General features: G+C 39.4%; 3 protein-coding genes across 3 annotated transcripts; 2 read left to right on the top strand and 1 right to left on the bottom strand.

Annotated features, from left to right (window-relative positions):
• Positions 1 to 3,190: 3,190 nt before the first annotated feature.
• LOC133997072 (lens fiber membrane intrinsic protein-like) lies at positions 3,191 to 5,784 on the bottom strand. Its single transcript, XM_062436628.1, has 5 exons — positions 5,765 to 5,784; positions 4,564 to 4,772; positions 3,858 to 4,007; positions 3,632 to 3,766; positions 3,191 to 3,300 (listed from the first exon to the last, which is right to left on the bottom strand). The coding sequence occupies exons 1-5, from the start codon at positions 5,782 to 5,784 to the stop codon at positions 3,239 to 3,241; spliced, it is 576 nt and encodes a 191-aa protein (XP_062292612.1). The 3' UTR covers positions 3,191 to 3,238.
• A 3,371-nt stretch (positions 5,785 to 9,155) lies between these two features.
• On the top strand, positions 9,156 to 16,255 carry ubqln4 (ubiquilin 4). Its single transcript, XM_062436627.1, has 11 exons — positions 9,156 to 9,317; positions 11,468 to 11,619; positions 11,792 to 11,940; positions 12,046 to 12,308; positions 12,427 to 12,585; positions 12,761 to 12,983; positions 13,088 to 13,227; positions 13,796 to 13,879; positions 14,310 to 14,425; positions 14,506 to 14,686; positions 14,776 to 16,255. Exons 1-11 carry the CDS (start codon positions 9,174 to 9,176, stop codon positions 14,926 to 14,928), a joined length of 1,764 nt encoding a protein of 587 aa, XP_062292611.1. The 5' UTR covers positions 9,156 to 9,173; the 3' UTR covers positions 14,929 to 16,255.
• A 2,067-nt stretch (positions 16,256 to 18,322) lies between these two features.
• Positions 18,323 to 20,103, top strand: LOC133997070 (ras-related protein Rab-25-like). Its single transcript, XM_062436626.1, has 5 exons — positions 18,323 to 18,359; positions 18,882 to 19,077; positions 19,322 to 19,515; positions 19,792 to 19,872; positions 19,976 to 20,103. The coding sequence occupies exons 1-5, from the start codon at positions 18,323 to 18,325 to the stop codon at positions 20,101 to 20,103; spliced, it is 636 nt and encodes a 211-aa protein (XP_062292610.1).
• Positions 20,104 to 26,956: the final 6,853 nt, after the last annotated feature.

The raw sequence follows: 26,956 nt of genomic DNA, 5'->3' as shown, positions 1-26,956 counted from the left end.
AGCATGTCGAACAAACACTGAACAGAAGTGTACAGCACAGAAGCCTTGGAGGGGTGACCTTAACCTTACATTCCTGCATTAGGCTGCGCATTGAAGAATCACTCACCTATTAAATGAGCTGTACATTGCTCAATTCAGGTTACACTTCAACTTTAAGTATGCATTTGGTCTGGCAATTTCTGTGGGAAGCACATGGATGAGCAGTTTTAAAAAGAAGAACTTCTGTGTTGTTGCAGTTTTATAGGTTTTATAAGTTTCTGCTTTTATTAATTTTTTTCTCAGAAGAAGAAAAAAAGTCCTGCTTCTGAGATGGGATCACTCTACTCTCTTAAACAGATTCACTTGTTCCACAGCTTTTCAGAAAGTAGAGTTAATATTGCACTAATATGGCAAAATGAAGACGATAATGCCACTAGTAAAAGAAAAACATACAGTGACTATAAAAAGTATTCATCCCCTTTGGTGTTTTCCCCTTTTATTGTCTTTATAAATGAAATCATGGTGAATATAATTTGGCTTTTTTTGACAAGAATTTACACGAAAAAAAAACCTATTTAATGTCAAAGTGAAAAGAGATTTTTTACAAAGTAATGTCAATTAATTAAAAATATATAATGTAAAATAAGTGATTGCATAAATATTCACCCCCTTTAAAGTGACTTATTTAACAGAGGTCCAGCCAGTTGGTGCAATTAGTCTCACAATTAGTGAAACAGAGATCACCTGAGTGCAGTGAATGTGTCTCAAGTGTAGTATAAAGACACCTGTTTCTGGGTGGTCCAGTCTCATCCGTATTCCTGGCTAAAATCACACGATGAAGACAAAAGAACACTCCAAGCAGCTCAGAGAAAAGATTATTGAAAAGTATAAGTGATGGGATGAATACAGAAAAAAATTCCAACTCACTGAACATCTCCCGGAGTTAAGTTAAATCCATCATTAAGAAATGGAAGGCATATGGCACGTGTGTAAATCTGCAAAGAGCAGGCCTCCCTCACAAACTGAGTGACCGTACAAGAAGGAGACTGGTGAAGGAGGCCACCAACACACCTATGACTTCTCTGATGGAGTTAAAAGCTTCAGTGGTTGAGATGGGAGAGACTATGCATACAACAAGTGATGCTTTAGTGTGCTTTATGGGAGAGTGGAAAAGAGAAAACCACTGTTGAAGAAAACTCATATTAAATCTTGTCTCGAGTTAGGTCAAAGGCATGTGGGAGACTCCAAGGTCAAGAAGGTTCTTTGGTCTGATGAGACCAAAATTGAGTTTTTTGGCCATCAGACTAGATGCTATGTTTGGCAGACACCAAACACTACACATCACCACAAACAAACCATCCCCAACGTGAAGCAAGGTAGTGGCAGCATCATGCTGGGAGGATGCTTCTCAGCAGCAGGCCCTGGAAGGCTTGTAAAGGTTGAGGGGAAAATGAATGCATAATACCTTTTATAGGCACTGTAATCACATATTTTCTCTTTTATTGTTATTACTGCTATTTTTGATATGTAAATCATACATTTATGCAAATTGAAACACCCCACTGGCAATGTGGTAACTTTCATATGGGTAAAATAATATTTTTGGGCTCAAAACATTGAAATTCTTTTGAAAATATGTTTGCGACATGGTTTTATGAGGTGATGAAAAGCTCAGGACTTTGACCAGAAAATAGCTTAATACTTTTCAGTCTTTTACTATAATCTTTGAAATATTTGCGCAGTCTACACACTTTGTAGATGAAAAAATATTGTGATAAATGTTTCTAATAATTTACAGCTATAATGGCAACACCACCACCATCCTTACTTCTTCCATTTTATATCCTTGCCATAAAACTTCCCATTTTAGTTCTGCAGTATATTAATATTATTAATCTATTGAATGAGAAGTGGGAGTTGATTTGACAAAATCTAAAAAATTTGAAAAGTTATCCCACAGGCTACTAAGGCCTGGCTTCAGTGAAAGCTTTAGAGTACGTTGTGAAAAAATGTGGAGAAAAACACACAATATTACAGAGCTTATCTCCTCACAGCAGCCACAGGGACCAAGTATGGAAACTTGGATCAAGGGATCTGTCCAGTGACTGTTTACATTTCTCTCATTGTTTCTGCGTCACCAAGTAGCCATTCATTACCTCAGCAGCTACTGCTTCTTTCCCCCCAGCTGATGGTGAGGAATGGGAGAGTATAAGGGAAAAGGAGGAAGCAGTTATTAAAGACAGCGGCAGTGGAACAATCAGTGGCTGAAGACCCCACCCAGGTCCACCCCGGTCCAGGAACATGATCTTCTTCTCAGGTTCTCCTCTGCTGTGTGTAGCCTGTTCCACACACGTGAAACAACAAACAGTCTCCCACCACTTTTTCAAGTGCTGCCTGTACTTGAGTTTTCTCATAAGATGTCAACAAACATGTTGTGGAAGATTATGCCAGCTGCCAGAGGCAAAGCCCTTTCCCATAAACGACACCTTAATAAAGAACATTCACTTCACTTCCAGGGAACAATGGTCAGGAGTGCTGAAGCAGAGCCAAATCAGATAGCTTCTAGAGGGAATCCTGAGACAAACACATGTACTGTCAACCTTTGATGTATTAAAAATATTTTGTACATAACACACCTTCCCATGATGCATTTTCTCATAATAATTTAAAGCTCTTCTGTGACGCTGAATTACCTTCAGTATAAAAAATGAAAAGATAGCTACTGATAAATTGCAGCTGTTTCTAAACATTTAGCAGTCTTATTAGCTATTTGATCCTGATTCATTCTGTAATGCGAGGCCCACCCGCTTCATCACATCTTATTTTACTCAAGCACATTTTGTTGAGTGCTGCCATCTTCTGGAAGTCTATCAGTACAGCTGAAAAAAATCATACCAACGATAGAGTGCCAAATTAAGTGCTAAATTGAGATTTTTAAAAAAAGGTCTCATAATGGAAGTGAAATAATATCACATAACAGTAAGTGAATATTATAATAAGAGTTTTATTAAGTTTCTTTTTCCCTGTGCTATCATCATCTATGTTCCTAGAAAAATCCATGTTGCAATACTATGACCTTTATAAGACATATAGTATGTATTTTAAGCAGACACTCGTGGTCCTCCAGCTGCAGCATCCGACGTCATCTCTTTAGTAGATCAGTCAACAGTGCTTTGATGTTTTCTGGTTCACCTCTGTTCAAAGTGGCCTCTTTCTTGACCTCTTTCTTTTTCCACCAAACAAACATTCATGTCTCCCTCTAGCGTGGGCCTGTTCCTCTCCTGCATTCACACATTCTGTAGGCACATATGTAGAAAATACCTGCAAAAGACAAACACATGCGAAAGAACATATAATGGAGTTATTGAAAGTAGTGAAGAGGAAATATATTTCTTTTGAAGGGGGATTTTGCAAAGTTTGTATCAGCTTAGTTTATAGGAAGTCCATTACTCTTGTATAGTCCTCTGAATTCTGATTTTGGACATTTCAACCATATCAAAAGGGCTTGAGATCACTTTAAAATATGTAGTAGATTGAAGTTATTGCCTGGAATGCTGGACAGTGTTTTCTTTCTGGATCCTCTGCCAAGTTTGAGCATTAATGGAGTTTAAGTTTGGACCCAAATACACCCCTGGCCTTTTCTTTTACTCACCTGCAAAGAAGGTCATGAGCATGGCCACCCAGCCCAGTATGTAGGACCAGGAGAAGCGCCAATCACCAAAGCGCCTTCCCAGGAAGTTTATTGTCACTCCAGTATAGATGGCCATACCCAATAGAACAAAGAAAGCTGAGAGGGAGGGAGGAAGGTTCAATTATACTTAATCAAAGTGTAACTGTGCATGTGTATGTACTGTATGCCAAGTCAAACGAAGACTTACTGGAGACAAAAAACATTATTCCTGCAGCAAAGGAGCGGTTGAACCTTTCAAATGAGGAGAAGTGTGCAAAGGACATGATGCCAGCGATGATGCCTGCAAAGCATGACATCCCTGAAAGGATCATGAAGGCTCGGGTGGCATTCCAGTAAGCTGGAAGGAAACAGGCAGAGATTGTAAAACATTTCATCTGTAAAAAAACAACAACAAACAAGCTGTTGAATTTGTCATCAAATATAGACCCTGGGGCAGTTCATGGCACTAAACAGGAGCTGAAAAAGGGAGAAAGGAGAGGAGAGCCTGTCTGCAAACTGAAATTTGCGAGTGTCCAAGTATTTATTAAAACATTTTGACCTGTAAGGTCTTCGTTTGTCTTCCCTTATTGCTTTTCTTGTCCTGCACTTGTACCCAACAGGATTGGATGTGCACAATAGCCACATTTCTTGCACTATGTAGCAGTTCTCACACTTTAAAAAAATAGCTATGGCACATTTCCTGCCTTATGATGCTCAATCAAATAGGGACCTAGAGTGAAATAGCAGACAGAGGTTTAAGGTCTCACTCACAGACACATGGCTGTCATGCCTGAGCCTCTGCATTCACACAACAGTATCACACAGTCTAGGTGAAACTAAAGCCATCCACTTCACTGCTAGAAACTGATTTATCTTGCTATCCTGGCATACTGTAGATGTCCTGAGTGTCTTACCTATGCTGTCAGTCTGCATGTAGCACTTGTTGGACATGCAGTACCTCCACAGACCCTGGTGAGCATAGTTTCCAGAGAGGCGGTACTGCATCCAGTAGTCAGTTGCAGTGGAGACCACTAACAGGATATTACCCACGATAGCACAGAAGAGGCCCCCTCCCATGAAGCTGTACATCTTGAGCTGAGATAACGGGGCCACTGCAGAGCAACTATAATGTAGCAAAGAGAAATAATCAAAGTTAAGGATAGTACAGTATCGTAAAACTATGTTTTGCTAGCTATGCACACCAAGACCCACAAGCGAGCCAAGTCAAATGTCTGTTTCCTACTGTCTTAAGATATGCACCTCAAGAGGTTGAATGTGTAACTTATGAAGATTACCGTCACAATTTAAAACATTGAAACTAAGTTTCGAAACTTTGGAAGTTAGTTGCACAAGTACAGTATAAGCTGTGGTTGTAAGACTGAAAAATAGGATTGAAATATTTGAAAACAAGATGTGAATGTCTGAAAGTTTCAGATCGCCATGTCAAAATCCTATCAAATCCCGGAGTTCTAAACTAAGAGAGAAGATCTGAGTCTCCTAAAGAAGTGAGTTGAATCTCTGGAAAGACGTTAAATCTATCTGTGTTAAATGTCTGCAAAGCAAATCTCAAAACTTTGAAGACACAGATTTGCAACATTAAACATCACACTGAAAACATTATATTAATGTAACAGTTATTTCAGAGATTCTTTTGCAGTTTTAAAACCACAGTTTATACTTTAAAAAACAACTTTTCAACCTTAGCTTTAGCGTTTTAGATGGTGAAGGTAATCCAACTTCATAAGTGTTACATTCAATTTCACAGCACAACCTTCAAACAGTATGAAAACCAAAATCTGAATTGTGTGGGTAATCTAACATCATGATAACTGCTAAATCAAACACACTGTGCTAATTAAAATATGGTGTTTCCAACAGAACTTTGGGCATCTTAAGAAATGTAGGATACCAATACTCAACATGTTCATAGTTATGAAAATAGTTGTGAAAGTCACGCCAATCAAATTCTTTGTGATTTGAGTGATGAAAAACATATATGATGCCAGCCAGTCAGAAAGCCAACATACAATAAGGGAAATAATGAAATATGAAACAAAGTAATTAACATACTGCTGCATTTAAAAATCAAGCAGGCTTTTCATCAATTATATTTACCTCATTTTTAGTGGCAACATCACTATAAGTTGAACAAGAGCTAAACCAAAGAAATAAACTGTTCTTTATAATGTTACAGTTTGTTGCAGTTTCCCTTCCCAATCCACAAGTCACACCGCTGCTTGTTCAGCAGTAATGAGGTTTTATCTGATTCCGCCGGCCTCTGTCCAGTCATAGTCATCATAAATGTAAATGTATCGCTCCAGGATGCACACACTAAGAAACACACTTAGACAAAGAAAAAAAAAACAACTCCGAAATTTCAACTCTTACCTTGTTTCTGGAAATGCACCCTCTTTACTGCCCACCTTTCTGAGGCAAAGATAGAGACAGGCGGAGGCAAAAAAAGGGAGAGCGAGAGCTGGTGCTCACTTACAGGGAAAGAGAGAGAGAGTCATAGACAATACTACAACCAAAAAGTTGTCCCCCTTGTTTTTTCTGTTGATGAAAGCAAAATCCTTTGCAGCAATCAGTCTCCCTGTATGGGATGAGCTAGAATGAGACACTGCAGGGGCCACGATGCATGTGACCCTGTACATTTGAGAGTGTGTATGTGTGCCTGTGTCTGGTTTGAGGGGCCTTCAAAAAGGGATAGTGGTCCATGTTTTTTTTTTTGGGTGGTTTTGTTTGTTTGTAAATGGTGTGCTCTAGAACTGGGGATATGCAAAGGTATGCAGGACTGTCTGTGTCAATGTAACATGCTGAAACAGACACTTTTCTTTCAGTGCTGTCACACTGTGGCAGCATGAAGAGACATATAGAGGGAGCTCTCTATAGGCAGCTCTTCTCTTTACTAAATGATTCTCTTGACTAAGATCAAATATTATTTAGAAAGGGGTTCTCTGCGCATCTTCGAGCAATATGCACCTGAATCAGATCTTTCTCACTTCGGCGACAGCAAATTTCAGATGAGAAAAGACTGGGGCCCACTGATTGATTCCACCTTTAATAGTGCAAACAGACCAAAATATTCAGTAGGGATTGGTAGTCACACTTTTTGCTTTTCTTTGAATTCCTCATAAACCATATACTGAATAGATACCCTTTTAATTTGTAATGAAAGCCTAAAGTGTCAGACAGGAGTAGAGCAGTCTTACTCTCCTTCAGCTGATTTTGTGCAAAGGATATGGGCCGTCAAATATGTCTTGTGCACTTGTGACAACCGTCCCCATCGTGGGTTTGGTAGTCACACACTATGGGGTTGGTTGTCCCAGTGTTATTTTAATGGGGAAAGGTCTTTTCGTTTCATTTCAATACAACAACCTAACACATCTCCTGCACCAAGAGAACATAAACAGGAAAAATAATTTCTATAAGTGCATTTCTTTATCATTATATAACAATATTGTACATTTTCACCTCTCTGACTGCTCTGAGCATCACATATGGTGGAGTCTGGCCCTTGTTTGTCTTCCTGACAAAGTTCCTGCTCATTTTGCTCTTTTAAAAGAGAAAAATAACTAGATATATCACACCATATATGTATATACCAACATGTGACAACCAACCCCGAAGAGAATGTGACAAGCATCCCCAACTGGGATTTTTTGCTACCAGCAAAGCTAATAACCACATGTTTTAGCGTAGCTAAGAAAAAAACCTACCTAACTATCCCTCTCTCTTCATACTTTTGAATGGTAATGATTGTTTTATTATAAACTCATTGTGTAAAAACCTAGAAGAGAAACACTGAAGAGTTGGACATTTACACTTTCACATGAAAAACACTAAACGTCCTCTCATCTCAATGTCACCTGGTTTACTACAGAAATGACCTCTGAAGGTAGATGTCACCTAAATTCTGAAACTTTCAGTACCACCACTTTTTAACAGCGCCATCTAGGGACCGAGATCTGATGAATGTGACAACCAACCCGTGTGACAACCAACCCCGTTCTCCCCTATGCTCCAGTCTTTTCACATATAAAATGTTATTTGTCTTTTTCTTCGATGAAGTCTACCTTACAAACTATATGAGAGTAATATGAAGAGTTTGAAAAGCTTCAGCAACCATCTCCTCTGGCCCAAGCCCCCGGTAATACAGAGGGCACTACTGGACAGCTGCTGAATAGGTCAGCATGGGTCAGTCAGGCTGGAACAACTCTATTTTAAGTACGTTATGTTAGATCTAATATTGGCTCCACCAAAACCATTAAGAGTACATTGATCAAGCCTGTTTGGGGTTTGATTTCTTCCAGAATCGCCCCTGTGATTATAAGGGACACATTTTCTGGTGCAGCCTTAATGAATAAAACCTGACCAAACAATAGTGTTCTTTCACATACTTGTATGCACCCATACCATGTAATATATTCTGCCTGAGTTATTAATGCTCTACATTTTGATTCTGTTTTTAGTTTTGAATGGTGGCCATGTTGAAGATGATTTTTTTGACATGACAGACAATAAAGTTTCTGAATCTGAATCTACATGAATGAAAAAAAACATTTTATTTATATGTATCATTATAATTAATCTGCAGATCATAACTGACTTTTGTGTCTATTCAATTTACATCAGATGCAGACAATGAATGATGCCACAATGATGTTGTGAGGTGATGAAGACAGATATGTTTGTCTCCTCAGATTTAATGACTGATGTGATTGTGGAAATAACAGATCAGCAGTGGAAATTTAATCATATGTACTCTAGTCAAAACTTTTTGGCACAGACATGAAACTTTTGGGTAAATTGAATATTCAGCTGGTTAATTAAACACGGCGGTAGGGTTATTAAAACTTAGGAATTAGACATTCTTAGGAACAAAATGCCAGGGGAACATTATTAGAGGGACATGTCTGAAAGAACATTAAATAAGAATAATGAACAGTATTGGGGAGCATTACGTAATTAAATTGAATAATAAATGTAACTGTAACCGTTACAGTTACTGAGAAAAAAATGTGTGATTAAATTTCATAAGTTACTTATGAAAATGTTGATGATTACAAAGGGGGTTACATCTGCAGTCAGACCTTTAAGATTTTGCTCAGGAGGAGGGTTTTTACCTAATTTAAAAAAAACATGTTATTGAATACATATATTGCTGTTTTTTAATTCTTTGAAATATTTTTTGTTGTCGTGTGGTCTCCCTTATAAATCATGTCAGTATGAAAAACACCTGAACTTAGATTTTGGTGGGCTCAATGGGTAAGCTTACCCCAACAGTTTAAAACATTAATTACCATACATTTTAAATAGGATAACTAATCAGTAACCTATTACATTTCCAAAGTAACCTTCCCAACCCTGATAATAAATAATGAAACTAATGAATAAAAACACAGAAAAAAACCCTTTTTACAGCCTTCTTATTAGTGCAACCTGAGTGCAACACACTGGAGTTTGACCTCTCCTGACCCGGATGCTGACGTCAGACCCGAGCTGTTCCATCGGTGGAGTAAAGATGGCTGACCAAGGCGCCGCAGATCCTGGTAATAACAACAATAATAAAGCTGACGTCTCGGAGGGAACCATTATTAAGGTCACAGTAAAAACCCCTAAAGACAAGGAAGAAATCGCCATCGCAGAAGATGCCTCTGTCACTCAGGTGTGTTGATGTCGCCGTGCTCTAACGTCATGCCCCTGCCCACAACTTCAGCTAGGAAGGCGAGCTAGCCGTGTTAGCATTTGTCGTCACTCTTACCGGCTAACGTAGAGTGTGTGGTATTAAAGAGGCTGTGTGTAATGAAAGTATTACTGCTTGTGTTGACGGTTGTTCGGCATTATTAAAGGTGTTGACACCCAATAGGTAAATAAACCCACGTTTGTATTTGAAAGAGGCTAACCGGCTAGCCAGCTAGCGGTAGCAGCTAGCTAATGAGCTAACTCGGCTTGCCAGCTTTAGCCTCTGTTAGCTCATCACTGTGTAGCCAAACAAGTGTCAGCTGACGGGTTGTGTTCTCACTCTGCCTATTACCACAAGCATCAATGCCCTGATAGATGAAGAAATGGTTGGTATGCCGAATCGCTTTCATTTCCCCCTTCTGCTCCACAACTATGGAAATGCTAAAGCTTGCTGTGTCTCTAGAACATTCTCACAGCTACCACTGAGTCATTCAGCTTTCAGGGGAATATACTGTACTCTCACTGCCACTGTTGGCTTGGCGACGGGTTGCAGTGCAATTATGGAGCAAGAATGAAATCATTGTGTCTTTAGGTTGTCACCGTCACTGCAAAGCTAGCGTGTATAATTCCTGTGTGGTCTTAAGTAGCTTTTTTTGTCCAATCATAATGTTAACGTTATCTCTGTCGTCTAAGTATGTGTTATAATCCTTTATCTACATGTGGCCTTATATTTGATGTCATGAGTGAAAACAAATGCATTCTTCGACATGCACATTTTATATATACAGTGGTGTGAATTTTTTTAAGATCTCCTCCAGGTATATATAATATGTGTCTGGTGTCCAGTTCCCTCATTAACATCCATACAATTGAAAAATATGTAGAAAAGATGTCTTATACTTGACTGAAAAGTAAATTTCAAGGGTGTGTATGTTGGAGGATTCCTGTTTCCACATCACAGCCGTATAAGCTAAATTCTGGACTATGTTTGGCTCCTAACTAGTTGTGATATCATAAATTGTGCTCGGCAGCCCATCCCTTAAAATGTAATTACCAATGAGTACAGATAAAACTTCCACTTTCAGCAGGTTAATGTGAAAACGGCCCAAAACTCTGCACATACATCATTCTGCACAGTGAAGCTCAAACATCCAAAGTGAAGTAACAATGACCAAAACACATTTTTTAGTTGAGGGAGACTTTAAAGACCCCCTCTAGACATGTATTGAGACAAAACATATGCATGAACATGCACAAAAAATACATATACAAATATTCTGTTTGGAACAATACTGTTTGTCTAACAAGTTTAATTACCCCTGTTAAAATCCTTTAAATAGCATGTACTCTTAGTCCCTTATTAAAAACATCTGAATGTATAAATTTGCCATTATTCATGTTCATATTGCATATCACTGCTGTGGAATCTACTTTCTACACTTTCCACTTCACTGTGAAGTCCATTCTTGGTTATGTGCATTGCAGGCATCATGGTAACACATCAGTTAAAATTTAAGGCCAGGATTTTCTACAAAACTAGTTGTATAGTCACAAATCATGCTCATAGGCCCACCCCTTAAAGGGAACATTTGAATTTTTTTAAGAAGGGTTGTATGAGGTCATATCCATAGTCACCCCTCCAGTATTGGAGAAGCAGGCAGAAGTACTGGCACAGAAGCTAAGTATTGCACTGCTGTGGGTGGGGCCAGCAGCAAAACGTATTTTAGCAATCTAAAAAAATACTAAACAAAATCAATCAGCTTAAGTGCACTCTATATTCAGTATTTTGTATTTTCTCAACTGCAACAGCACTTTCTGACCCAAACAGCTGGTTTGCAGCGTAATACAGTGTGTTGCATGCACAGCAATACGGAGGTGCTACAGTTGAGAAAATGTAGTGCCAAAGCAAAGGGAGGTAAATGGGTGAAAATATTCTTAATATATCATACACCACTGCTGATAGGATAACTATACAGAACACTTACTTGGAAGTTTAAGGCCTGATGGTTGCAACAAAACAGAAACAGATTAGAGCAACGTTACTGAGGTGTGACCATCACATTCTCAATATTATATGTGTTTTTTCCTGTTTCTCACTTCATTTCCCTCTCTTGTTTTCATTATGTCTTGTAGTTTAAAGAAGAGATTTCGAGGCGGTTCAAAGCCAAACAGGACCAATTGGTTCTGATATTTGCAGGGAAGATCCTGAAGGATGGCGACAGCCTCAGCCAACACGGCATCAAGGATGGCCTGACAGTTCACCTAGTCATAAAGACAGCACACAAGTAAGGCCACATGAATATACAAAGAATGTTGATTCAACACAACAACTAAATTATAAGAAGCTTTTATTTGCTTTGCATTATAATCTTGTTGAATTTATGTTTGATTTCACTGTTAGAGACACGAGCATCTGACGCGCACTGATTTGCTCATATACCTGCTTTTTCCCTATAGGGCAGGAGATGGTGGTAGCACCTCAGCCTCCAGCTCATCCTCCACCCAAGCAGGCAGTACCTCCACCTCTAGTCCAGGCACCAACCCCTCCTCCACAGCAGGCTCTACTGGTTCTGCCCCACCACCCACACAGACGCCCAACATACTGAGTGAGTCCACCTGTTTGTAACTATTTACATTCAGACATCCTAAACTGGTTGAGCACAACATAGAAACTGTGTGTAACCTCCACCCGTCCATCTCCTCTCCCTCAGCTGGCTTCGGTGACCTGTCTAACCTGGCTGGAATGGGCATGGGCTCAGCGAACTTCATGGAACTGCAGCAGCAGATGCAGAGGCAGCTGATGTCCAACCCAGAGATGCTTTCACAGATAATGGAGAACCCACTGGTGCAGAACATGATGTCCAACCCAGACCTGATGAGGCAGATGATTATGGCCAATCCTCAGATGCAGCAGCTGATGGAACGCAACCCTGAGATCTCGCACATGCTTAACAACCCTGAGCTCATGAGACAGGTAAAGGCACAGACATGACAACTGCATTTTTGTGTGTTTATTCAGGATTCTTACTAACATTTGTTGAAAATACATTTTAAATGACTTGCGTCCTCTCCCCTTTTATCACACCTCTCAGACCATGGAGCTAGCCAGGAACCCAGCCATGATGCAGGAAATGATGCGGAACCAGGACCGGGCTCTGAGCAACTTGGAGAGCATCCCAGGGGGTTACAATGCCTTGCGGAGGATGTATACTGACATCCAGGAACCCATGTTCAGTGCGGCCAGGGAACAGGTAGCTGGGAACAATGTTTACTGATCGAATTTGCGTGTCTGTATTTTTGTGTTAATCTTGTTCACCGTTTTTATGGCCGTGTTTGCCACTGTAAAGGGCCTTTGTTGTGAAATATCTAAATAACATGTTGACTGCTTTTTAAAATTTCAAATCTGACTGATCTCTTTCCCTGTAGTTTGGTAGCAACCCATTCTCAGCTCTAGGTGGTGGCTCTGATTCTGGTGTCCAGCCATCACGAACAGAGAACCGGGAGCCTCTGCCCAATCCATGGGGGCCACAAAATTCTTCAAATCCCACTGAGAGTGGAGCAGGCACCACAGGAAGCACTAGCACTACTGGGGGTACCAACCCCAGTGTGTCTAACCCTCTGGGCATCAATCCCGGCAGTCTGGGCAATGGTAAGATTTACATTTTTAATAAACCTGCATGTTAAGTAATTTATTTACTTACCTGTTTACACATCTACATAAATAATCTCTCTTTTCCTGTTTGTGCATTGCAGGCATGTTCAACAGTCCGGGCATGCAGAGTCTAATGCAGCAGATCTCCGAAAACCCTCAGCTGATGCAGAACATGTTGTCTGCTCCCTACATGCGCAGCATGATGCAGTCACTGTCTCAAAACCCAGAGTTGGCCTCCCAGGTATGTAAAAGAAAGACATCTACATACACACCACCAAACAGAAAACATACACAGATATTGTAATATTACAGTGCAAATGAAATATTAAATTCAGAGTCGCCCCAAAGTCTTTGTTATTCTGATGCTGCAACACATATGGAATCAATTGATTATATTGAACCCTGCAGTTTGTAATCAATTGTAAATAGTGGAGTCTAGCCAGGCCTGTTGTGCATTAGGCCTGTAAGCCTGGTTATTCAGTGTACACTCAACTGAGCGGTTAGTCTGTTAAGCTCATTTGCAGCAAATTGTAAGAAGAATAAACAACACAGCTCTGACTTATTTAGTTTTAATAAAAAATGTGAACTGTACAGAAAACATGGACAGCCTAACAGTTAGCTGCATTCAGACAATCAGAAATAATGACATGACAAGGATTCCCCCACAACTTTTATTTCTGTTTTTCCGTTTGAAACTTATTCTAAGGTGCTAAACATATATAATTTAAATTGTAACTCCAGTGAGTAAGCAGCATAGCCTGATGTGGATTGACACATCACCCTGACTTCTTTTTTTCTCTCTTTACCAGGTTTTGATGAATAACCCCTTGTTTGCTGGAAACCCACAGCTGCAAGAACAGTTCAGATCTCAGCTGCCCATCTTTCTGCAGCAGGTACCACACACACTTCAATTGCTTAACTCAGTCCTAGATTTTTTTTTCTTTTTTCTAACAGGGTACAAAGATAAATGGTCATAGTCACATAACAAAGAATTGTACTGATTGGCCCACAGGGGGCAATATACAGCAACAAGCCATTATCCAGGTATTGTGAAATTTAGCGCAGATATGTATCTGCACATGCTGAACATTTTGTCTTGAGAATTGTATATATCTGTCATACATTGTTAGCTGTCAGTTTAGATTTTCTAGATAAGCCTTTAGATATTTTCTAGGTCAAAAGGCAAAACATTTGGCAACTACATGGTGTGCTTTTGCCTGTGTTACCTCACCTTTCAGTAAAAATGAAGTAAAGAAAAATTAGGTGGACTACTTATTGATTGATTTGTTAATGTATTACTACACTGTCTGTTTGTTTTTTTAGATGCAGAACCCAGAGGCCCTGTCAGTGATGACCAATCCCCGGGCCATGCAAGCTCTAATGCAGATCCAACAAGGTCTACAGACACTGCAGACAGAAGCCCCAGGCCTCATGCCCAGGTACGCTCACACTGACAAAAACATTCATTTTCATACTTTGTTTTTATTTTTAATAACTTTTTTTTCTTCTTCTAACATAGTTTGATGACAGGTGGAATTCCTGGCGTACCCACAGGAGGCAGCATCCCTACAGAGAACCCTGCCTCCCCACCAAGCAGTGCAGGAACACCGCCAAACGCCGCCCAGCAGCAGCTGATGCAACAGATGCTCCAGATGTTTGCTGGAGCAGGTGGAGGAGGAGGAGGAGGAGGAAGTGCAACGGTACACACATACACACATGCACAGGGATTAGAGCTTTCACACCTGTATGATTTAAAAAAAAAAAAGTTATATTAATTATCTCCTTGTAGAACCAGACCCCAGAGGTTCGGTTCCAGTCTCAGCTGGACCAGCTGAGCGCCATGGGCTTCATCAACCGCGAGGCCAACCTGCAGGCCCTCATTGCTACTGGAGGAGACATCAATGCCGCTATTGAGAGACTGCTGGGCTCACAGCCCTCGTAAAGACATACAGTACATAATGACACACAGACACGTGCATACACACATACTTAACTCATAAAACACACCCAGCATCTACAGAGAACCAAGAGAAATTTAAGTGTATCGTCCCAAACTTTACAGAAGAAACTTGGGCAGGATCTGTAAGACCCTCATTCTTCATTTGTTCTCAGATCATTCCCTAGTCCCCATACTTTCTCTTTTTGGCGTCATCCACCCAGATCTCTGTCCCAGAGTGCTGCTGTAGAGCCGGACTGAACCACTCTCATCTTGAGGGGTGTTCTGGTGCAGAGAAGGAGCGAAAACCTCTCCTGAAAAGGGATTCCCAACAATTTTCTTCATTTATTGTGTTCTTCATATAAAACTGGAGTCGAGGGTTACAGACAAGCATTTACATAATACAGATTAAACCTATGTGATGTGATTGGCTGTTGGCTCTGTTCCACATGTGCTTGCTGGAAGGCGGTTTGTTAGAATTTATATAGCAAACTGTTGAATGAAGATCTTCTGTGCAGACATTAACAAGAGCAGGAAGATATTTTGTCCATACAGACGTTACACCTCAACCTCATTCCTCCCTCTTTTCCCGTTCTCAAGATTTTACATAAATGGCTGTTTTTGCCCAACAACTTTCACTATTTATTGCAAAAGCTTAAGAAATGACGCCCTCCACACTTCCCTAAACTTGCAATTTGTCATTCCAGATAAAAGTGCCCACTCACGGGGTGCACAGTGTCTTTTCTTTCTGAGGCACCATTGCTGTGCCTTCTGTCCTCCCCTGCCCTAAAAGAGCATTGTCAGCAAATGAACAGCCCCACTCAGCAGGTTAATTAGAAACCTCCATCAGGGGTCCTAAATAAATTCCACACATCAACATCTAGAACTTTTAACCATAATCAAACATCACATTGCAGCAGCGCCGAAGCAGAGGACGCTGTTAGAATGAACATGAATGAAACAAACAGGCTTCCTTTCATTTTAATCTGATTCTTCATTTTCTTTTCTTTCTTTTCTTTTTTTGAGGTGCATTTAGTACCTAGAGATAATTATGATTTGACTTGCATTAAGTAAACATGAAAATCAAGTGAGTAAAAAAAAATGGAAAGGCTTTACAAACAATTCTGGTATGGCGGCACCATACGTTTCTAAAATCAAGATCTAGGTTGTCTTATTTTTTTTCCTTTTGGAAATCTCAGCATTGTAGTTGTGTTAACCTTGGCAACTGCTTCTATAGCTTTGCGTTGTGTGTTGACCTCAGCTGAAAAAAATCCATCTCCCAATTGAACATGTTGGAACTAACTTTTAACAGTACTGTACTAAAAAAATAAAACATGGTCAAAAACAGTTTAAGGCCTGTGTCAGTTGATTATAGCGTTGTGATGGTGTAGAAAGGATGGCGCAAAATGACGTCTGTAGCATACCATCCATTCAAATTTTCTGGCCTTGAAATTCTCATAAAATAATTAAAGTTCCCCTCTGCTCAAAACTGTGTTTTGCTTATTGTTACTTTAATTGAATGTTTGACCTTCACTGAGTAGAATGATCTATTTGCAGAGTTTGACACCAAAAGGCTGTTTTCACATTCATCCACTGAAGAGGAAAAGTGTCCTTGTGATATCAAAATATTAAGTTAAAAGGGTGTCCCTTTGAGCCGATTTGTGACATCACAGCTAGTTTTCAGTCAATTGTGGTTCAGTATGCAACTAATACTAGTGTGATGTGGAAACTTGCACATACAGTGAGAATGAACGTTACAGTGAAGTAGGAGATAGTTTGTGACCAGCATTTAAACTTTTGAAATTACAAGTATTTGCATATTCATAGATGCTGTTTTTTTTTTAATGAAGTAGAAGTAAATGTCAATTTATGGATTTTAACAAGATTTTTTCCACTTTTTTGTGGAAAACACACATTAGACAACTATTATTCAAAGAAGTTAATTTCTATCTTAAAAGATGTCTGGAGGGGATCTTTAATAACAATTTATGCTTTTGTTCAATATGAAAATGTTGCATTTTGAAATATAACATTAAATAATCTGCTTTTGGGTGTTGTGGGGGAACAAATGGTCACACTGAGAGGTATTTAATCACAATTTATTTGGTATTATCTGTGACACTATATTGCAAAATCTTTATCCGTTTTATCAACAAAGTATTGAATCATATAAAGAGTGTGCGTCTTTGCATTTGCTCCCACAAATGCAACATAGAAGAGTAAAACTGATCAAAAGTAAGTTGATAATAAAAATGAAATAAACAAAATAATGCTAAAATCTATTTACAGAATGTAATGATACTTTTGAAATGGGATATAAAACTTGAAATACTGACTGTACAAAGGAAATATCAACAGCTATGGACAAAGATATTCATAGTGTATGAAATATATGAAGGTGACAAGTGAAAAAATGAAATGTGATGTTTTACAGGTCCCATAGTTCTCAATATTTTCAGAGAAAGGAACTGATTCATAACCAGAAAGGACATAAAGGTAATTTTTCCAGTGTAACCCAGAGTCTTGATTAGGTCAACTGAACATGCACTTGCAAAATGTGTCAACAGGGAAACAAATTTGAAGTATAAAGTTTCCATTGTTAAATGATGAATAACATTTACTTTGATTTAAATTGACCAGTCCTTGTAAGAAAATTGAAAAATGAAATTCATGCCACTGAACCTACACAACTGTCCCTCAAAATTGTGGGCTTGTAAAATAAAGCATTTCCAAATTTTTAAAATACTTAAATATTTAAAATATAACCGTAGGAATTTGCTGGTTTCAGCTGTATTATATTCATATTTATCTGTTCTTGGGTTGTCTTTTGTAAAGCAGTAAAATGATCACGTGTAAAATCAAAAATCTTAACATGGAATTCAGTATAGCTGGTTAAGTCATTGTTTGTACTAGCATCCCAGTAAGCAGCCGAGTGGAAAAAGGCGACGTGGCCTAGCTTCACAGATCCACCTGTTAGGTGAGGTTTATTGCCAAACAATAAATAGGAACTGAGTGAAAGAAGAGCATAGGAGAGGGTGGAGTCTGTTCCTGATGACTACCTGTGAGTGGTTCTACCTGTTCCACCTGCTCCCCTCCCCCCTGCCCTCCCTTAGGTGTCAGCTGATGAGGGATCGGCAGGCCATACGATTCCTGCCTGCCTGCCCTCAACCAGGCACTACCCTTATTCACAGATAAAGAAGGAAGCTGGTGGGTGCAGCTGAACCTGTTTTGTTTTTCTCCTCCATTTTCACCTTTACTCTCTCTCCAGTGTGGAGAGAGAGAGAAAGGAGTATTGTCATACTTTTTTATCTGTCTGCTTTTTCTCACTTCTTCTTTGCGATCCTTTATTGAAAGTGGCTTCAGAATATTTACACAGGAACTCTTTGCAACTGAATGCAGCATGGGGTCTGATGATTCGTACAACTTCGTCTTTAAAGGTGAGTCATGTTTACTTAAGCTGTGATTGTGTATGGATAAACTGTCTGAAGTCTATAGTGTACATTGTCTCTAGTTAAAGCTGTCAGGTGCAGCTCTGCCGCTCAGCTGCCGACTATGATTACCGAGGAAGTGAGGGAAACCAGGAAGTGATAGCCTTCTGTCCATTTGACTGTAAAAACATTTGACCTTTGACCTGTTCATCATCTTACATTCACATAAATCAATTTCCTGCTGAAATAATAGACTGCTTTGTGGTTTGTATGCTCATTTCCCCAATTAAAATAAACTGCCTATTCCATTCATTCCACAATTAAGTTCAGCCAAAGGATATCTGCCACATTTATGTGATGTCACTGTCTGGTGTCCTGTAACGGTGACAGAAAGTCTACATGTGTTAGTGGAGATAAAGAATATCTGATTCATTACAGAAAGTAATTACTTTGCTTAAACGTTATATTTTTTGGAAGATTCAGATTTGTATCCACAATTGATTAATTCCTATTTCTTATTTGCCCGTTCAGTCGTTTTAATAGGTGAGTCTGGAGTAGGAAAGAGCAACCTTCTGACTCGCTTCACCAAGAATGAGTTCAATCACGACAGTCGCACCACCATCGGCGTGGAGTTCAGCACGCGGACTGTTCAGCTGGACAGCTTCATCATCAAAGCTCAAATCTGGGACACAGCAGGGCTGGAGCGCTACAGGGCTATTACCTCAGCGTGGGTACACACTTACACACACATGCATATACATACTGCATAATGACATAAAGTAATGATGACACATGATTAAGAGGTGAGAATTTTCACATGGCTGGCTTAAACATGTGTGCCATTTTAAGTAACACAAATTTTAGTGTGTGCATTAAAATTCACACCTCCTACACACACATCGGTATACAATATCATTGCCCGTTTCCACTTTGAATCTTAACCTCCAACCCATGTGTGTATGGTCTCTCAGGTATTACAGGGGAGCGGTTGGAGCCCTGCTGGTCTATGACATTAGCAAGCACCTAACCTATGAAAGTGCAGAGCGATGGTTGAAAGAGCTGTACGACCACGCAGACCCTCACATTGTGGTGATGCTGGTGGGAAACAAGTCAGACCTGGAAAGCCTCAGGACGGTGCCTGCAGAAGAAGCCAAGGACTTTGCAGGTCTGTTATGTAGTAATATCTTTGTTTTTTAATGTTGTTTGGACATGATTTCCCCACTTTTATGGGGCAAATGTAATTTATGCCCAGTATTTTTTATTGGTAGCTTTTCTCTTACTTCTATTTATCTGCAACTTTCTGTCATTGACTGTGTGCTTGTGTATGTTTTTTAGTCATTCTTGTCATCATGAAAAGTGTATTCAATGCTCGGTACTGAATGTTTCGCTCCCAGAATATATCAGCGTTTGTTAATTGTGATGTTTGTGATGACCAATCCAGAGAAGAATGGTCTTATGTTCATGGAGACATCAGCGCTGGACTCCACCAATGTCGAAGCTGCTTTCAATGCAGTTCTCACAGGTACAGGATTTCAGTCACTGTGTCCAAATAACGCATCCTCACTTCAACTCATTTCTTTGTCGTATTGATGCAAACATGGGCTCTCTGTCACCATTATCTCCAGCGATCCATAAGAAGGTTGCCAGCAGAGAGGTGACCCGTGGCTCAATCAGTGCTGTGACCCTGTCCAGTCCCATAGGACCCACCAGTGAGGCGCAGGAGGAGCGCAAAGGCTGCTGCAATACCTCCTAACACACTGCTGCCTCCGTCCATCTCGTCCTGGAACTGTCATCCAGCCTTAAGCATGATTTCATTCACACAAAATTTGAAGCGACAGGTACCCATGTGACATTTGCGGAGTCATTGTTCAAACCTCTACCAATATAAAGGCTATGCAGTATAAATAATTTAAGATGAAGTTACACATATTGATGCAATCCGTATATTTTTGCAATGTATTTGTTTAGGTGGTTAATGGGTGCTTTCTACTATGGATAGATTGTTTTCTTTCATCTTCCATGTTTTTGAAGAGAAGTTGTAAAGTTGTTTTGCTTTTATAAATGAATGCACTGGGATTAACTTGGAATAAATTATTTATGTTATCCTGTTTGCATTTAATTAACACACAAAAACATGAATTAATTATCTGTATCAGACAGGTGATCTAATCAAGATTAGGGAAAAGGAGAGAGGGCTGATGTGAAAAAAGAGTGGTGGAAGCAGGACTTGATTTCTTTATTGAAGTAAAAATGCTAATATCCCAATGTAAAAATACAAACAAGTACAAACATTTCAAGTTACTGTAGAAAGTAAAAATACTGTATTCAACATTTCAAGTCAATAAAAGTACCAAACTATTATCAGTTAAATTTACTGATTATCAAAGTATCAAAACTAAATTATACATTATGCAAAATGTGTTGTATAATTAGGATGTTATTATTGAAGCATTACCATGTAAGTTATTTATATGCTGTTGGATAATATTATAAAAATGCATCATAATATTTATGTTAATTGTGTGTAATTTGTAATCTACAAAGCAACTGTCAAAAAATGTTTTCCTCTTAAATATACTGGAGTTGACGTATTGGATAGCATAAAATAGAAATACACAAATAAGTACTTCAAAATTGTACTAAAATACAGTACTTGGGTATTACTTACTTTCCACCACTGAATAAGCATGTTTTGTCTGATAGTCATACAGTATACAGCAGTGGTTGTCAACATTGTAACTGACACAATAGTCATGAGATGATTACTGAGAGAAAAGAAAAACAAAAATTCTGCCACACCAATATTATGTAGTTTTCTTGTATTTTGTTTGTTTTAGTGAATACTGCATAGTTTTACCTCTTCAGGCATCTAAACATTATTAAGAGGTCTGAGAGGACTCCTTGATTAAATGCCTCACAACTTGTATATATGAGGAGGATTTGCTAGTAGACATTACTTGTGAAGGAGTCACACTCAAAAAATTAAACATTATCCACTCCGTTTCCCAATATGCATACAAAAGGACATTGAAGATTATAAAATTCATTATCACCTATTACACATCAATTACCTCAGACTACAATCCTTCTACTATTGGACAGGACCACAATAAATGCACAAGTGTACCAATTCTGCCTCAGCTGTGCCAGCACAATTCAGAAGCATTTGAATCCATTTTTTAATCTTTTATTTGAATTATGTGTTGTAATATTAGCTCAATGTATGACCTTCATTTGCATAATATTATATCTCACACAGTTGGACATAGACGTTGAATGTTTCAATATTGAATCCCACCGATCCGCAGTGAGGGGTGAACCTCATCCCAATTTTAATTTCGTGGGGATACTGCTGTCAGGGAGGGATAGATTTAATAACTTATCTAAAGCTGAAACAGTTCCTCGCCCAGTAGCAGCATCCCTCAATTTGCCATCAAGGGCACTTTTCGATCCCAGTATGACTACCTTGAATGTGAAATTTGTGGAGATAGATCTCAGCTGTACATGTAGAAATGCAGAATCATTCAGACAAAACTGCTTTTTCAGATCATGGTATGATATATCTCTCCCTTATAAGCTGTCCGTCCTGAGTGATATTTTGGTGCTGCCAAGTGCCCTTTGCCAGTATTGTACTGCCTGAAGTGAATTATTCCATATTGGTAGAGACACACCATTAATCAACAATTGTTTATGTACTGCCTTTGCAATTTCACAAACAAATCTATCAGCGGATGATCTATTTTAGCATTATATTTGGAGTGATACTATAAAGACGTTATAGAAATGGATTTATTGTATTCAAATGAATAGATATTTATTCTGAGGTATTTCATACTTTGATGTTTCCATTCAGAAAGTGCAAAACCAAGGTGGGCTGCAAAGGTGTATTAGTTAAGAGGGATAGCCTCACTTTTATTTCAGTTCATTTTGTATCCAGAAAGTTGACGAAGTGCTTCTATAAGTTTTAACAAGTGTTGTACTGAGTGAGTTGAGTTAGATAATGTTAATAAAACATCATCAGCATAGAGACTGGCTTTGAAATCATATCCACTCCGTTATATTTTGATTGGCTTGGATAGTACAAGCCAGTGGGTCTAGCACTTTTTTTTTATTGTTTTAACGTGAGCATTTGGTTCACGATATAGTACCTCCACAGCATGCATGTTGGCATAAAACCAAAGTTGGGCAGTACATGAAATAAAAAAGGTTTACTTTATTCTATCAAAAGCTTTTTAAGCATCTAGAAATATTTCTACCAGTGGGTGTTGAAAAGTAGAGGCTGTTGACATCACATGAAGGAGTCTTCTCATATTGTTACAGATAAAACATCCTTGAATGAAGCCCACTTGGTCCAAATGTACCAAAGAGGGGATTACCTTTTCCAGGCACATCATAAGGATCTTGGCAAACAATTCAAAATTATTATTCAAAGGACTTAATGATAGCAGGTCGGATAGTCATTGGCATTCAGTGTTTGGAGATAATGTCACTGTAAAGCATAGTAAGAAATGGAGCCAATATGTCTTGAAATCTTTTATAAAACTGCTGTAACCATCCTCACATGGTGTTTTCCAAGTTGACAGAACTTTAATGGCAGATGTGGCAGTGTGACAACACCTTGTGCTTTACTGCACACTAGCTTTTCTCTCTGTAAAGACAACAATACTTGAGCTGGAAAATCTGTAAACCGAATTGCTATAATAAATATAACTGGCTAAAGGACTTTTTGGACTTATTATTGATGAAGTGTGCAGCCTCAACCCTTAAAGACTGATAATGGACTAGGGGCTAGGTTGCCCATGGTGTCTTATTAGAAAATACATTAATAATAGAAATAGAATAATAACCTGACTTGGAAGTATGCATGTATGTGTATGCAGATGATTGTGAATTGGCTCTGAGCTGATGTAAAGTATAACCTATGGTCTTGACTGGGGTGATGATTTTAGATATTTGCTGTGGCAGACTGGAATGCTGCCTTGGCTTCATCATCCCCAATGTTAATTTGTACAGACCCCCACCAGACTCACCCCCTACCCCAGGCTTGGCTTTCCCTGGATAGCCAAGCCTGTTGTGCTTGGCTATCTGTATACAAGGCCTAGCTTGGGTCACAAGATTAGGTGTCTGGTGTTCTCTGTACCCCCACAGGAGAATGAGGTCTCCTTTTCCTTTTTTGTCCTTTGTACAATTTAAAAAAGATAAATACTTTTTTTTTTTAAAGAAGAAAAAAAAGAAATTGAGTGCCTCTTGTCAGCCTGTAGATGGCAGTACTGATGTTAAAAGTTGAACCTGAAGCTAGTACTCAGAAGTGCAGTGCATTTGTTCCATCTCACATTTCCTTATTAACTCCACTATGTCTCATACTGCTATCACATCCCTTACATACCATTCCATTAATGATCTTGATATTAAGCTCATGTGGTGATGCAGTGCTGTTGCCATGGTAGCAACCTCTGATGTCCTCTTGATAAGCTAATCAACACTCCAATGAAGAAAGGAATTAATTTGGTAGTTTCCCACACAAATAGTAAATGAATTCACCAATGTGTTTTATGTGAGTATGTATATTTATGCATGTGCAGATCATCTGCAGACTATGGATATAATTGGGCAGGCTCATATGGCACGACTGAGAGAGCATAAATCTACAGCAGTGGTAGTTAATGACATTCTGGACGGATAGCGCTCTATCTCTGGCTCACAGATGTGCATAAGGAGCCTTTACTGTGGTGTGAGTGCTTGTGCATGTGTGTGTGTGTATGTGTCCCCAAGCAAGATTTCTCTGCCGGAGATCATTTTGTTACAGTGAAATGACCACAAATGCTTTTTTAAAGTTTCTCATATGAAAATATGATAAGGAAGGCTTTGCACTGGGCAATACATTTTAATTATTTCCTGCGAATGAAGATATTTTTATGAAGTGAGTAAAAGCATCTGGTGTAATAATCCACGCAGGCTGCATGGGTTGAAAGCCTGGTCATGAAATCGATAAATCTCCCCCTGTCATGAGTACCCCAGCCTAGGGGTAAGGGGGTTATGTTTGCAAAAATCATGAAATTAAAAATTTACAAGCCCTTTGTTCTTTATTGGGATGAGAGGACTGAACAGTTTTCTTCTACCACTTCACAGATTCTTGCAAATTCTTCCTGGGTATCTGTGTAGGTCACTTTCTGACCTCACCTTAAAGGTAAAGCTCTCCGAGTAGTTGGAAAGAATTGGATTTAGCACATACATATGGTGGCTATTACCCACATGCTACTAGACATGTGTAGCCTGTAAAAACGGTCTCTAAAAACAGGACTCATACATGCTAAAGTGATGAGTGTTATGGCACTTTTGAGCCCAACATGGAGCTGTTTATCTCCCATTTACGATTCCTGTTTCTGCAGCATTTTGTCTTCTTGTACTCCAAGCATCACATCTGTACAGGTTTTATTGTGACTTTTGTGTGCTTGTGACCTTTGACCTTATGGAGCATGGATGGATCATCTCTAAAACCTGTGCCTTTGGAATCCATTATTTAGTTTGACTTTTTGTTTTTCTCCCCTCCTAAATTTCTGCTTCCTGACGGACTTCCTGACTTGTTCCGACTTGGCTTTACAGATGTGTTTTTTTCTGCAATTTATTTTTGCTTCCTGTGTTTGTTGGTCTGTTTGCATGTGAGGTTTCCAAACTGACATAAGGCCCACGAGCAAAAGTAACTTCCATCCGCATACACACAAGAGCTCAAAAAACATTTGTACTCGTCTTTTCTTTAGCAGAACACAGACACACACAGACACACACAGACACACACACACACACACACACACACACACACACACACACACACACACAGGTGATGTGCCATCGTGGATGTAATCGTGACTGTGTGTGTGCTTGTTATTACATCTGTGCACGCACGCATGCATACACGCACACACAAACAAACCAAAGTCCAAACACAAGAGTTGTGTGACAGCCTACATTCCTCCATTATCTCCATCCTGCATTTGTCAGCTCATGTCAGCACCGTCAGAGAGCATGAGTTTGAGATTTCCACGTCAGCTAACATCATCGCATATACGGAATCAAAGTCGATGCACACTTATTACCATGGTGATGTTGTTATGGCGACCAATCAAAGGGAGAGGTGAGCTGATGGGTGGATGTGTGTTCAGACTCTCTACTCCCCAAAATGTGCAGTGGAGAGAGCTGAAATCAAGCTGAGAGGCGGATTATTGCCTAGAGGTGATTTCAGGGAAAAGCTTTAAGATTTGTGCTGTTTAGTCTTGGCTCAGCTTGTTATGAGATTATGATAGTCTAAAAAACTGTTTCAGTAGCTCTGTGTGTTTGTGTGTGGATTTTTTGTGTTTAGCTGTGTCAGCTCCCTATGTAGTCCAGTCAATTAACTCCTTTGAAAGCCTTTAATTTCATAACGGAGCCTGTTGTGCTTGGCTATCCGTATACAAGGCCTAGCTTGGGTCACAAGATTCCTTTCCGGCAGGCAATTAAAGAGGTTGCCAGTGACAAACAGAGCCGAGAGCCTAAGCGTCGGTCCACTTAACATAATATTACATACCTCAGTTGCCATGACAGCCACAGTGTTTGTCTGTGAGTCCGAAATGCCAAACAGCTGCAGGTGTAAAGTGATGCATTGAACTATTATTTGAGTGTTGCTTTCAGCTGAAACCTGACAGACCGACAGAAACAGTGTAAAATAGGATTGGCATTAACAAATTATCTTATGTGTGACTGGTGATCTCTCTGCTGAGTTTGCATTTGTGCTCAAGTGATGACATCTGGAGATCAGGAAGCAGAATCATGTTTGCAACTTTTTCAGCCACATGTGACATAATATCTTCAGTCACTTTTGCATAATACGTACTTTTGTCCACAGTAACAGCATTACTTTTCCCTGGTTTCATGTTGCTGCCCTGACCACAAATCCACTGACCCAGAAATTTCCAACAGTTGGCCCAACATTTTACCAATCAGAACCAAGTTTCACACGGCCGTTTCAAATGTGATTTCTGACCTTGGAATAACTCTCACACTCAGGAGGAAAGACACCTGGCTAAGACTCGAATATAAAACCCACAGCTTCCAAATGTGTGTCTTTGAGACAAAGCTTTCCTCCATGGCAAGAGAAAACTTTTCAGCTGCTCCTTCAAGGGAAGGGAAAAAAGGCAATAATACCACCCAGCCCCTAAAAGTGCTCTGCTCTTTCTCACAGGAACACAAAATGTCTGGCAATCCTGTGAGTGACAAAAGGGGCGTTAAATTGAGTGAATGAGTAGATATTTCCATGTGTGTATTTTTCTCCTGCTCAGCTTTTGTTCTATGGAGCGCGTGGACAGAGGTACAGTCCAGATTAAACCAAGAGATACCCTGGGTACAAAGATACCATGATTATACTTATACTGTAGATTCACTTCACATACCATTTTGTTCTACTGGATCATTGAATCACCTTGAGTTTGGCCTTTCTGCGTGCCAGGCTTTTCTCAGTTCACTTTAGTTCATTATTTTCTTGTGTAGGTCCTTGAAGTGACAGCAGCACTTTCTGAGTACAATTAAATGTGTTCCCCTCTTATGCACATCTGTAATTACAAGACTTGATAGTT

Source organism: Scomber scombrus, chromosome 16 (assembly GCF_963691925.1).
Source record: "Scomber scombrus chromosome 16, fScoSco1.1, whole genome shotgun sequence".
Lineage (NCBI taxonomy): Eukaryota > Metazoa > Chordata > Actinopteri > Scombriformes > Scombridae > Scomber > Scomber scombrus.
The sequence above is the reverse complement of the archived record's forward strand: the minus strand, read 5'-3'. Positions and strand labels throughout refer to the sequence as shown.

Coding starts and splice junctions, on each gene's coding strand:
- LOC133997072 (XM_062436628.1), bottom strand. CDS start 5,784: ATGTTGCCACTAAAAATGAG. Junction 4,773..5,764: donor ATGTTGCCACTAAAAATGAG/GTAAATATAATT, acceptor GCTACATTATAG/TTGCTCTGCAGTGGCCCCGT. Junction 3,767..3,857: donor AATAATGTTTTTTGTCTCCA/GTAAGTCTTCGT, acceptor CCTCCCTCTCAG/CTTTCTTTGTTCTATTGGGT.
- ubqln4 (XM_062436627.1), top strand. CDS start 9,174: ATGGCTGACCAAGGCGCCGCAGATCCTGGTAATAACAACAATAATAAA. Junction 12,309..12,426: donor ACCCTGAGCTCATGAGACAG/GTAAAGGCACAG, acceptor CACACCTCTCAG/ACCATGGAGCTAGCCAGGAA. Junction 13,880..14,309: donor TGCCCATCTTTCTGCAGCAG/GTACCACACACA, acceptor TTGTTTTTTTAG/ATGCAGAACCCAGAGGCCCT.
- LOC133997070 (XM_062436626.1), top strand. CDS start 18,323: ATGGGGTCTGATGATTCGTACAACTTCGTCTTTAAAG. Junction 19,516..19,791: donor AGAAGCCAAGGACTTTGCAG/GTCTGTTATGTA, acceptor TGACCAATCCAG/AGAAGAATGGTCTTATGTTC. Junction 19,873..19,975: donor TTTCAATGCAGTTCTCACAG/GTACAGGATTTC, acceptor CATTATCTCCAG/CGATCCATAAGAAGGTTGCC.